General features: G+C 39.4%; 1 protein-coding gene and 1 pseudogene across 1 annotated transcript; one reads left to right on the top strand and one right to left on the bottom strand.

The window, feature by feature from the left end:
• The first annotated feature begins 3557 nt into the window (after window positions 1-3557).
• LOC131280729 (clathrin light chain A pseudogene) lies at window positions 3558-4486 on the top strand (annotated as a pseudogene).
• A 5312-nt stretch (window positions 4487-9798) lies between these two features.
• LOC131280785 (olfactory receptor 8S1-like) lies at window positions 9799-10683 on the bottom strand. Its single transcript, XM_058309271.1, has one exon. The coding sequence runs from the start codon at window positions 10681-10683 to the stop codon at window positions 9799-9801; it is 885 nt and encodes a 294-aa protein (XP_058165254.1).
• Window positions 10684-13021: the final 2338 nt, after the last annotated feature.

Here is a 13021-nt window from a genome sequence, read left to right as displayed (position 1 = left end):
CATTTCCCTAATGACTAATATATTGAGTATCTTTTCATGTGCTTGTTAGGCATATGTAAGGAAGATTTTTTAAAACTGAATATTCCATTTTAGAATAGTTTCAGACTGACACATGCAGTATCATATATCCATATTCCCTACACGTTGTTTCTACTATTATTGACATTTTATACCAGCTTGCTACATTTGTAACATTTAATGAACTGATATTGATACATTATTATTAACTAAAACCCATACTATATTCAGATTTCCTTTGCGTTTACCTTAGAGAAAGGAAGGGAAGGTACCTGTGTACTCCAGGACCCCATCCAGGATACTACATTACATTGAGTCATTGAGTCTCCTTTGGCTCCTCTTGGCTGTGACAGTTTCTTAAACGTTATTTGTTTTTGATGACCTTGACAGCCTTGAGGAGTATTTATCAGTTATTTTGTACAATGCCTGTCAATTTGTCTATATCTAATGTTGTTCTTAGTTTAGACTAGAGCTTGGCATTGGGGGTGGAAGAGGACCAAAGAGGTGAAATGCTATTCCCGTCACAACCTATTAAGGGTAGGTACTTGCAGCATGACAACACTGTTGACGTTAACCTTGATGATCTGACCAAGGAAATGTACATCAGGTTTCTTCACTGTAATGTAACTCTTTTTCTCCCTTTTCCTATTACATTTTGGGGAGGAAATTTCTATGTGTAGCCCATATTTAGAGATTGGGGAGCTATGATCCACCTCAATGAGGGTGGAGTATCTACATCAATTATTTGGAATTCTTCTAGACAGAGATTTTTTCTATTTTCCCAAATTTACTTATGTTCAATCATTTATTTTTGTCACTGTGAACACATGGGTAATCATTTTATACTTTTGCTTGTAGTATAATTCTTTCTTATTTATTTTGTTGCTCAATTTGTCCCTGAGGTACTGAAGGCTCTTTCATTTGGTTCCTCTGCCGTTTTGTGTATTTATTAAGCACATATTTACTTTCTGAGAGTACAAGATGCCTCAGGCTTATCTGATTATATTTCCTGCTCCAACCCTAGAATCGGCCCTTTGTCCAAGGAGTCTTGGTTCCTTTTATTGGAAAATATTATTAGAAACCAGATCTTGGTGCAGGGTGAGGTCATTGCTCTTGGGGTGTTATTGCTTCTAGGCCTTCTCAGCAGACAGAACAAGGACATATGCCAACTCATGAATACACAGATATCCATAAATATTTCTCTATTTATCCAGGTTCGAGAATATTTTAATTATGCTTTCCTGGTTTACCAAAGAAAAAATGACAGATGACATATTGGAATTATGTCTTTTTATCCTTTTCAGAATTCTTCATATTTGCAAATACAAAAGTGCATTCTTTCTGTAATTAAGGAACTCATTATGTTAAATACTATTAAACAGTTGAAAAATTTTAAGAAAATTGAATTATATATCAAAATTCTGGAAGCATAAGTGTCATGTAGGTATAAATTGTATAAATTGCCTACTATTGTCATTGGTACATACTAACAGCTTAGCAAATAACAGTCTCCTTATTTCTTTCATGTAATGACTAAGAACAACATAATGAAAAAATACATAAATAGGAAAATTTGTTAATGAGAAACCTATTATCTCTTTGCCCACTGATTCCAAGGAAAAAAGAGCACCCACATGTTTTTAATGACCTTAGTCTCTTTATATTTGTATTTCCCATACTAACCCCAACAAACCTGGGGATTTCAGGTCTGAGAGAAAAGACTACCTTTATTCAAGGTCAGACGTGACCAAGGTGAAGCGGGGACAATGGAGTCTACTAAGCTAGTGCAGGTGGTGGAAGCACCTGGGCACACAGGGTAGCTTCCTTGAAGCTCAGAACACTTTCTCAAGACAACACAGGAGGTGGAGGCCTGACTCCTAAAGGAAGTTTCCTTGTGATGCCAGCAGAGTGTACACACAACGCACTTAGATCTGGAGCAGGACTCAGGGGTCACTGAGAGCAAGTCTCTGGTCAGTGGGATGGTCCACAGAAAGCCATTCTTGTATCTTCTTTCAGCAGAGGGTCTGTTCCATGCTAAAGACCCAGACAGCTAGGCAGCAGCAGAACAATAGCAATGATGAGGGAAAACAGGGACTTTCCAGGCCTTTCCTGGTTTTCTAGAACCACAAAGGCACAGAACTCATGGATGAGCCCATGGATGAGTGTGGGGACCTACAGTTGGACTGAAGGCAAATTTTCTTGACTCAGAGTTAGAGGCTTTGAGATTTGTTTAATTTAGTGAAATAAGAGAATACGACATTTCTTGAATGATATCATTACTACTACATGATCACAATAAGAAGAATTTTAAAGTAAATGCAGTCTACATTGGGTGAATGAGAATTACTGAAACACAGCTTACCCAGAATCTCCTGGAAAAACATTCACTGCTTTCCTAGTATTTGAAATAAAAATGATAGTCAAGGCACAACAGATATAAGCTCCAAATCAGATTACTAGTTTAGAGTATGTAGTAAGTCAACTTCCATTCTCTAAAACAATGATGACAAAACACTATCTGTTACATATGTAGATCAATGATGAATGAAATTATGTTTAATTTACCGTGTGAGGTGACATTACAGAAAAGCATATGAGAGACAAATATTTCTGATCAAGGAATAAAGATGACATTAGTAATTAAAGCTGCTACAGATGAAGAGCCTCCTCATATGTAAGCATTCAGGAGATCTACAAATGCAGAATTACTGGAATCAAAAAAAAAAAGATTGTGAAGTTAGTCTTTAAAATATATTGTAAATGCTTCTTATTGGAAAACTGTTTACAAAGTAAAGGAATAATTTCAAAGAAAATAAATCACAAAAATTAAGAAAAAAATTACATATTCATAAAAATTAGCACAAACAATATAGATATCATTGTTAATGTCTTTATTATATAAAGAATTCTATCAAATTTATAAGAAAATAATTAAATTTTATTAGCTAAATAGATGAAGAATGAGTCAAACCCCTTGCATAAAGAATGCAATTAGGACTCATAAGAAGAACAAATTATGCTTAGTAGAAAACAAAATATTCAGATTCTCAAATAAATGAAGGAGAATTAAATCTGCAAAGATATATTTTTCATTGTCACAATACTGTAATTGTTTAAGACAAGTATATTAGTCAGTGAAAGGGGTACTGATGCAAAATATCAGAAATTCATTGGTTTTTATAAAGGATATTTATTTGGGGTAGGAGCTTACAGATACAAGACGCCACCGGGCACGTGGAAGACTCTCGCCCTGGTTCCCGCGTATTGAAGGAGGAGCCGCAGGGGCCCGGGGGCCACAAGAGGGGTGTGGCGAGGCTAGAGGCCCGCAGGCGGGGCGAAGGTGGCCAGCCTGGCCAGAGCCTGTCCTGGCCCGCAAACCTCGGCCTGGGGGCACCCAGCCCCGCGGGGGGCGGGCGGGGGGCGGGCGGGGGGCGGGCGGGGAGGGGCGGGCAGGGGCCTTTTAAAGAATGGAAACGTGCACATCTTATGGTGAAGAATAAATTATTAGAAAAAAAAAAAAAAAAAAAAAAAAGCAGCGTCAGTGTCCGTGCCGTTAAATTACCTACCATGGCAGAGGTAGATCCGTTCGGCTCCCCCGCAGGCGCCCTAGGCGGTCCTGCGCTGGGGAAGTGAGTGGCCGGCGCGGGTGAAGAAGATCCGGCTGCGGCCTTCTTGGCACAGCAGGAGAGCGAGATTGCGGGCATCGAGAATGATGAGGCCTTCGCCATCCTGGACGGCGGCGCCCCTGGGCCCCAGCCACACGGCGAGCCGCCGGGGGTTCCGGATGCTGTTGATGGAGTGATGAATGGCGAATACTACCAGGAGAGCAATGGTCCAACAGACAGTTATGCAGCTATTTCACAAGTGGATCGATTGCAGTCAGAGCCTGAAAGTATTCGTAAATGGAGAGAAGAGCAAATGGAACGCTTGGAAGCCCTTGATGCCAATTCTCGGAAGCAAGAAGCAGAGTGGAAAGAAAAAGCAATAAAGGAGCTAGAAGAGTGGTATGCACGGCAGGACGAGCAGCTACAAAAAACAAAAGCAAACAACAGGGCAGCAGAGGAAGCCTTTGTAAACGACATTGATGAATCTTCTCCAGGCACTGAGTGGGAGCGGGTGGCCCGGCTGTGTGACTTTAACCCCAAGTCCAGCAAGCAGGCCAAAGACGTCTTCCGCATGCGCTCAGTCCTCATCTCCCTCAAGCAGGCCCCTCTGGTGCACTGAAGAGCCAGCCTGTGGAAACACTACACCTGCAATATCTTAATCCTACTCAGTGAAGATGTTCACAGTAATTGGATTAATTATGTTGAGTTTTTTTGGACCAAACCTTTTGTCTTTAGAGTTGATCATTGTTTGTGATTGCATGTTTCCTTCAACTGTGTTCAGAGAGGAGGAAGGGAGGGAAGCCTCCCTCCATAACCTCACCTGAGCTTTTGTGCATATTCTGAGAATAAATTTCTGTTTCAAACCATAAAAAAAAAAAAAAAAAAAAGTTACTTCCCTCATAGCCTCTTTTCACATGTTTGAGCAAGATGGCTGCTGATACCTGCCAGTGTTCAGGTTTCCAGGGTTCCTCTCTTCGCAGGTCCTGCTTTGTTCTGGGCTCAGGTCTTCTATTTTCTTCAAAAGGTCAGCTGTAGACTGTGAGGCAAATGACTCTCTTTCTCTCCCTGTGGCTTCTGCCAGGTCTAAGGAGCCATCTCTGTTCCTCTGTGTTCTTCTCCTTTCTCAGGTCCTCCCTTCCCCGGGCTTGCTTCTCTTACCTCTGTGTGCTTACTTCCTGGGGTTCCAGCTTAATAATTCAGCATCAAACTCCAACATCAGAAACCCTTCACTCTGTCCTTTGCCACGCCTTTTATCTGTGAGTCTCCACCCCCCAAGGGTGAGGACTCAATGCTCTGATGTTATGGCCCAATCAAAGCCCCAATCATAACTCAATCAGGCTCAGGTACAGACCAGGTTACAAACATAATCTAGTATCTATTTTTGAAATTCATAACCATATCAAACTGCCACAACAAATAAAATAAAAATTAATGAGTATGGGAGATACAAGACAATTCATAGATAGCTATTACAGTGTAATTTGTGAAATAATAAGGTACATGCTACACATCCAGCCAGAAGCCTGGCTGGCTCCTAAGCCTTTGTTTCTTGCTACAGTACTGAAGGGCCTGTGCCCTCAAAAGGGAACCACCTGCACACACCTCAGTAAGCATCATGGGATGCACTGTTCCCCCACCTTGGCCTTCCTCTCCTCAGGTGGCTGCTGTCAGTTTTCTAACGACAGGCAGCAGTCCCTCAACTCCTGACTGTCTACCTCAAAATTCAGTTGTTCCTGCCATGGGGAGGTGTCACCCCCACCCCCTTCTAGGAGAGGTTCAACACTCCTCTATGAGCAGCTGCTCCGAGCTATACAGTTTCTTCTTTTTTTTTTTTTAAGATTTATTTATTTATTTCTCCCCTTCCTCCCGCCCCGCCCCAGTTGTCTGTTCTCTGTGTGTATTTGCTGTGTTTTCTTCTTTGACCTTTCAGGGGTCATTTCTATAGTTCGTTACAGTTTCTTCTTGATGACTTGGAAGCCTGTACTCAGTGTCAGGGACTGGCTGACGCCAGGGATGAAGGGCGAGTTGGTCGAGCTAAACAGCCCCTGGATCTCGGGTCAGAGGCAAGAGTCCAGGCACAGCACGAGGGTCAGCTGTACGGTGGTCACCAGGCTGGGGTCGAGGGCCAGCTGGCCCACGCTGTGGCAGCTCTTGCCCTGCTCCACGCAGATGTCCAGCAGCGCCCCCTGCAGGCCACACGGTTCGCTGTTTTTGGAAAACGTTTTCAAGTTGTCTTAATGGTTTTCAGACTCATTGCCATATTAATTCCTGTCTAGAAGATTTACAAATTACAGAAAAGTCTAAAATGTTTACCAGTATTATTTATAATAGTGAAATTTTAATGTTTGTCTTTTATAATCAGGTGAGTAATGAAGGAAAAGCTGAAGAACTTCAGAAGGTGCTTACCATCATAGACTAAGATAAGTTCCTTAAAGCAACAAGACAGAGGAGAGATGGTCCCTTGATGATTGTCGGAATGAGAACCAAATAGTCAAGAGCAACAACAGAAGACAGAACAAGAAATCATACTTCGAAATATTAAGGAAAAAAATTGTCCTCTTAAAATTATGTATAGGACCAGAGTATAAAGATATAAAGATATACAAAGATATTCACAAATAAACAAAAGCTGAAAAATTTTACATATTCTTGTTACATATTCTAAAAGAATTTCTAAAGACTGTATTGAGGAATAAGGGAAATAATCCCAAAAGAATGTATGAAAAAATGGTTAATACATAAAAAGATTAAATTTACACAATGTCCAATTTTTACTAATACATAATTAGTGCCTATTTATAGTGTCAAAATAAGTCAAATATTTGCAAACAGTATTGTTTGGAATGGGGGAGAAGCCCAAGACAGATGTATCTTATGAGCAGTATTTTAGTTTTTAGGTCAACTGGTGGGATCACAGAGAGATTATAATATTATTAAAAACAAGAAAACAAACATTTCTTTAAAAGGTAAAATAAAATGAAAGATGTATATGTATAGATCAATGATAAATGAAATTATGATTAATTTAATTCTGTGACATAAGGTCCTAAAGGGGGAGAAAAAAATACTTAAAAGGAGGATGGAAGAAAAAAAGAAATGGAGGAAAGCAGGAGGGAAAGGAGGACAGAACTGCTGACCTTAAATATTTTGAACACTTGCCTGCTGGATAACATAGGTCTATAGAAAAACATTTGACATTAGGGGAGTTATTAAATAAGGAATGGCCTACATAGTTAGTGAAATATAATAAAGATATACTTTAAAATTGTGTTTTGAAACATATATATTTATTCATAAGTAAAAATGCTGGATAATATTGTAGATAAATATGATTGTAATTATTTTTGTAAGGATGTACATTATAGATACTTCAAATTTTTAAAAATGGAGAAAATATTAGCAGTAATTTTCATTATGAGGTGAACTTTTTAATTCAAAATTTTAAGTTGAAAAGCTTTTAGAGATTAGGCATAGGTGAATATTGCTTAGTATGGTACAGAAACCAATATTGCTTTAAAAATTAAAGTAGTTAAAGATAAAGCAAAATGGAACTTAAAACACTAGCAATATTTATTACATATTTTCATTGTTATGGTTGGGAATGAAGAACAAATTTTTACCACATGCTGAATTGCTTCCTGTACCCACAGTGTAAAAAGGCATGCAAATTTGAAATTAGCAAAAATAAAGCAAGTACCCTTAACTTTGGTGAATAACATATTAAGAATTGAATATTTCATAAACATTTATTTAAATAATGCCTTTGAGGAGGTACCAGGGATTGAACCAGAATCTAGCACATGGGAAGCAGATGCTCAACCACTGGGCTACTCCCACTTTTTAAAAAAATTTTTTGCAACAAATCAATTTTATTGATACATATTAATAAACATACAATTTATCCACAATGTAGATTCAATGGTATTTGGTATAATCATGTAGTTGTGTGTTCATCATTTCAATCATTATTAAAGCATTTTAATTATTTCAGTAATAATAATAACAATAAACCAGATAAACAAGAAAATTCCTCACCTCTCAATCTGTTCCCTTTGCTGTATGCAGCTGCTCTCTCTGCCTATTCTTGTACAATTGTTTATATGTTTATTAAGTAGTTTTTTGAGATATATTTATATACCATATAATCTATCCAAAGTACATAATCAAAGGCTTTTTTTTCCACTGTTAAAAAGTCCTTTATGGTAAAATTGTAAAACAATTAGAAAAATAGATTGAAAGGAATTACAAATTTTAAAAGAGAGTGCAAGGCCAGGATAGATTTATTATGATCAATTATAAAAAATAAGTGGCATAGCAACAAATCTTTATAAATATTAATAATAATTCAAATATAATAGAAATTAATTATAACAAAATTTTTGTTTTTATACTACATCTCTAACTACTGGATGTAACATTGTCTAAGAATGGAAAAATTATTGATTTAGATTTTTAACTTCTTTTTAAGCCGTAATTCTTTCTAGGGAATTCTTCACATCTTATTGGAATGAATTAGAGCAGATAATTTGCCAACTCATAATTTTATGAGACAAAAAAACTCAAATCTTTAGAAAGGGGATTAGTTGAAAACCCTTGATATTCTCAAAGTAGATGAAACAGAAAATGGACACAAATTAAGGAAAAGTGTGAAAAAGACCTAAAACGGGCCTATTGGACATGAAATTGTGAAATTAGCTGGCGAAGATTTTCAGTGAACCTAGATTAAGAGTAAAATTGTTTTAATCCAAATCTCCTTGAGGAAAAGAATTTAGGTGAATTTAGAGCATCTCCCAAATTTGGGAGAGGTCTGCAGAGGGCACTGCCTTGTGGCAACATATACTCATGAGTGTGAGGACCACAGAAGTGGGCCTCTTTCTCAAGGCTGCTTGGAAAGTACTGAGATTTCAATTTGAAGAAAGACCACTGGCTATGACAGCCAAACATTTTGCCTTAGCACAGGGTTTGAGGAATCGTATCTACTTCCATCTCCCCTCTACATTCATGGAGATTCCAGTGCATATAGAGAATTGGGGTTTCCAATTCCTATTTTGCCAATGTGTTACTCTTTCTCACTCTTCAACCCTCACTGAATTCTTCTCCTTTCTTGATTTTCTTAATTTTCTCTTATTCCTGCCATTCTCCCTTCTGTCCCCTTTTCTCATGCCTGGTCTTATCTTTACCAATCTTTTTTCTTGCTTGAGGAGGGTCATACATCCGTGATTATCTTTTAGGCCAGTTAGTTTTCTGTTGACCATTGACCACAAGCGCTTTCTGTGTGGTTAGCTTTATATTGCTTAGACTAGGTGCCTGAAGAGAACATACCCTTGCCAGCTGGCTTCTGTTCATATCCAGCGGCTAAGTATTAAAAAAAAAAAAAAAAAAAACACAAAAAGAAAACAAAAACAGGGAGGGGAAAGAAAAGAAGTAACTAATCTGGTTCTGGCATAGCCTAGGCAATATGTCTTCAGCAGCCAAGCACCAGCCGACAGTACCCTCAGCTGGCCCTAGCACCTCCTCCTCAGTCCCAACAGAGGTGACCCCAGGCACAAGCGGGTTGCTGACTTCCCCTTTGCCATCTTCCAGGTGGAGGTGCCAGTAGAGACAGAGTATATGAAATGATTCTGAGTCTTGGCTTTACCCTAACAGGTGACTGCCTCTCTCAGCCATTCTCAGCTCCTTCTACATTTTCCCCGGCCTCTTTGAGTCAAGCTCCAAATGTCTGAGTCTCAAATTATGTCTCCTCATAGTCAGAGGTTCTGACTTTTTTATTTCTAGCAAACCTTGTCCCCTAAATCTCAGATCAGCTTTGGATCCAATTAAGAATCAGGTCATAGGCAATACTCTCAGTGCTAAATATAATGAGAATTTCACAGATAAAAGGGAGAATAAGTCTGCAATCACATTTTCTGAATTATAATTACCTGATGTATTGTTACGTCCCTGAAGAAATTAAGTATAAGCAAAGAGCTTTCGGCATTTACTTGAGCATGTTTCAAAGGAAAGAGTTCTTACAAGGTATTTTGTCCTGTCTTCCATGAGCAAAGCAAACTTTGCTTAAAGTCTGTTACTCAACTATCTTGATGTAATTCGGCCTTGTGCCCCAATAATCCTCTGCCCATTCTCTGCTATCCGAAATTATGTAAACCTTTTTGCAACATTCTTTTCAGAGCTGCTTTTACCACTTGTTCTTCAAGCTGTAGACAAGGGGATTCACCAGAGGAGTGACCACACTGTACTGTATGGAAAAAACAAATTCCGCTGGGGTCCCTGATGTTGGCATGTAATAACGAAGAAAAGCAGAGCCATAGAACAAGATCACTGTAGTGAGGTGGGAGGAGCAGGTGGAGAAGGCCTTGCTCCTCCCTGTTGTGGAGCTGATGCTCAGGATGGTGGAGACGATGCGGGTGTAAGAGAAGAAGATGAGGAGGAGTGTTGCAGAGGCATGAAGGAGGGCAGAGCAGATCAGGACTGCAAAGTTGGTGGAGACATCAGAGCAGGACAGAGGAAAGAGAGAGGGAAGCTCACAGCTGAAGTGAGACATAATACGAACCTCACAGAAGTCCAGATCCCCAGCCAGGAGGGTGTTGATGAGAGCATCCAGAAAAGCCAGGCCCCAGGAGGCCCACACCAGACCCTCGCACAACTGCTCAACCATCACCTGGCCGTAGAGCAGGGGGTGGCAGATGGCTGCATAGCGGTCATAGGCCATGGCCGCGAGCAGGCAAACTTCTGTCCCAGCAGTGGCAAACACAAAGAAGACCTGAGCCAGGCAGCCCTCTACCGAGATTGATTTGTCCTGAGAAAGGAGGTTCTTCAGCATATTGGGCTCAGTGACTGAGCAGTAACAGAGGTCCAGGAAGGAGAGGTGACTCAGGAAGAAGTACATGGGGGCATGGAGGTGAGGATCAGACTTGATCACGAGCAGCAGCATCAGGTTCCCCGTCAGGGTCAGGAGGTAGATGGCCAGGAACAGCACAAAGAGTAGAGCCTCAACGTGGGGGTTGTCAGACAGCCTGAGGAAAATGAACTCTGTGACGGTGCTGTGGTTCCCCAAGGCCATTAGAGAAGATGCTCCTCTGTAATAAATACAGAATCAGGGGTGAAGTATTCACCTACGTTCGCGCCACTCAGTTCCTTTTTCATTGTATGTATACGGATCTCTCCTTGGCCAGCTCATTTTCTTCATGGTTTTTTTTTTTTTTTTTAAAATTCCTTCCCTCCCTGGAATATTTCCCTAAACGAATAGCTTGCTGCATACCTCCTGAACCCAGAATCCACTCATTTCTGATTTTTCCCCTTGCACTCTTCTAGTACAAATGGCATACTTTCTCAGGTTAGTTCATAACTAATTAATTCCATCTCCTTGAACAGGCCCCAGCTTTTATCCTGCAATAGTCAACTTTGCATTTGGCACACTTCCTGGATAAGCAGGTCTAAGTGTCTACTTTCCTCAGTCCCAGTTTTTATGCCCCTTGGAAAACTTTCCATGGTGCAATACTACTTAACTATCACATGCTTTATGTGTCATGTTCTTACTGTTTACATGACATATTCGTTGTTTGATACACTGGGCTGTTTTCCATTTCCTTGTCACTCTGCATTTACTTCAGCTGATCCTCTGCTGAAATCTTCTGCTATCCAATCATGACTTAAATGACTTCAAACCTCACATGTGGGGGAATTCCCTTAATAGTTACCCTTTTTCATTCCCAACTTGAAACCTGACCCATCATTATACACCCAGACTCTATTGCTTCATTAGGCTTCTTTTCCGACATGCACTTTTTTTACAGTAAGTTTGTCCTGCCAACTGAATTCTGAATCATCCCTGAATCCTCCAATTTATACCTGATAATACAGAGTCAGACGTTCTCACCATAACAATTTTTATTCCCACTGAGCCAGCCTGTAACTCTGTATGTGTTCTTCCTGGTTTTCCCCACTTTCCTCCTTAGAATTTAGGCAAGTTTCCATGATACAAACCCTAGCAGATCCAAATTCAAGTTACCTTTCAATTTGGTCTTGTGAGTAATTTTATGCAAAGTGGCCAAAATAAATCCAATTCTGCTTTTAGATGAATGACCAGATGTAACAATCCAATTTTCTTGTCTTGAGATGTTAAACTCTGTTTAAGTAAACAATTTTTCCATATTTTCAATAGTAAAATAACCTACTGAAGTTAATCAGTTCACTTTAACTGAAAATTTCTCAGCCTATGGAATTTGCTCTGATTTTTTCAAGATACCAGCTCCTGTTTTTCAATATATTCTCTAACAATTACTGATCACAGTAATCAGCTGGAGAAAACTCCAGTACATCTACGACCCATTTTTGATCCTGAAAATGACCCATTTTTGATCACAGTAATCAGCTGGAGAAAATTCCAGTGCCTCTAAAGTTTCTCTGAAAAGCTGTGAATTAAGAAATCTGATATTTTAGACACTCTCCCCTGCTAAAAGGCAAAGAAGCCATCAGTAAGGCAAGGGGAGACCCGATTTGTGGGGTTCCATGATCTACTCATCCTCATCCTCAACATAGACCCTCAGACTGTGACCAAGTAAAGACAGAGTTTCATTTCAACCTTGCAGTGAAAAGACAAGCCCAATTTCAAATTACTTACCTTACAAGAGGAAACACAGTGGCTTCAATTCACGTTGACTGCCTATTTTGAAATTCAGAAAAGGTGAAGAGAAGGGAAGTTTGCTACATGGAGAAGAGTAGAGGAAAAGAATGCGGAGCCCAGATTGATCTTAATAAGGTGTGCATTTGGCCAAATTGCTTGGGTAGCTGTGTTTGAGAATTTCTCAAACAGGTTACATTTAGTTATCCTGAGTGTCAATGTCAGACATCATTTTGAAGAGAAGAGGAGCAAGAGATTGAATTTTCTGGGTCAGTTTAAGAATAGTCACAAAAGAATCATCTTCCATTCTATGGCTAATGACTGAAATTTACATTACTCTTAACTCACAACTCTTTAAATATGTGCCTAACTTTAAAATTCAGTCAATTGTGAGAAGCGCAGCACATTAATTTCATTATGAAATATTAACTTCTTTATATCTAGTGATCATACACCACTTGTAAAGAGATATATTAGTGAGAGCAGTCTAAGGAAAAATGACTCACAATTTATCTGTTTAATGTAGTCACAAAATAATGTTAGTTAACTGTATACATGGCTGGATAGGTACAATGATGAAAATAGAATGAGACAGGTCTAGTGCTGGAAGACATAATCGGACTTGGTAACTCATAAAGGGAAAAAAAGAAACTCAGAAAAGTATTAAGACTTTGGGGGAACCCGAGGCACCTAAGATGGAGTGAGGGGCCACAGAGCTTGAGGTCTGTGGGCTTGGGGAAGTTAAAGTTCACTTACCTCAGGATTTTCCTTAGAAATT

This window comes from Dasypus novemcinctus, chromosome 12 (assembly GCF_030445035.2).
Source record: "Dasypus novemcinctus isolate mDasNov1 chromosome 12, mDasNov1.1.hap2, whole genome shotgun sequence".
Taxonomy (NCBI): domain Eukaryota; kingdom Metazoa; phylum Chordata; class Mammalia; order Cingulata; family Dasypodidae; genus Dasypus; species Dasypus novemcinctus.
The sequence above is the reverse complement of the archived record's forward strand: the minus strand, read 5'-3'. Positions and strand labels throughout refer to the sequence as shown.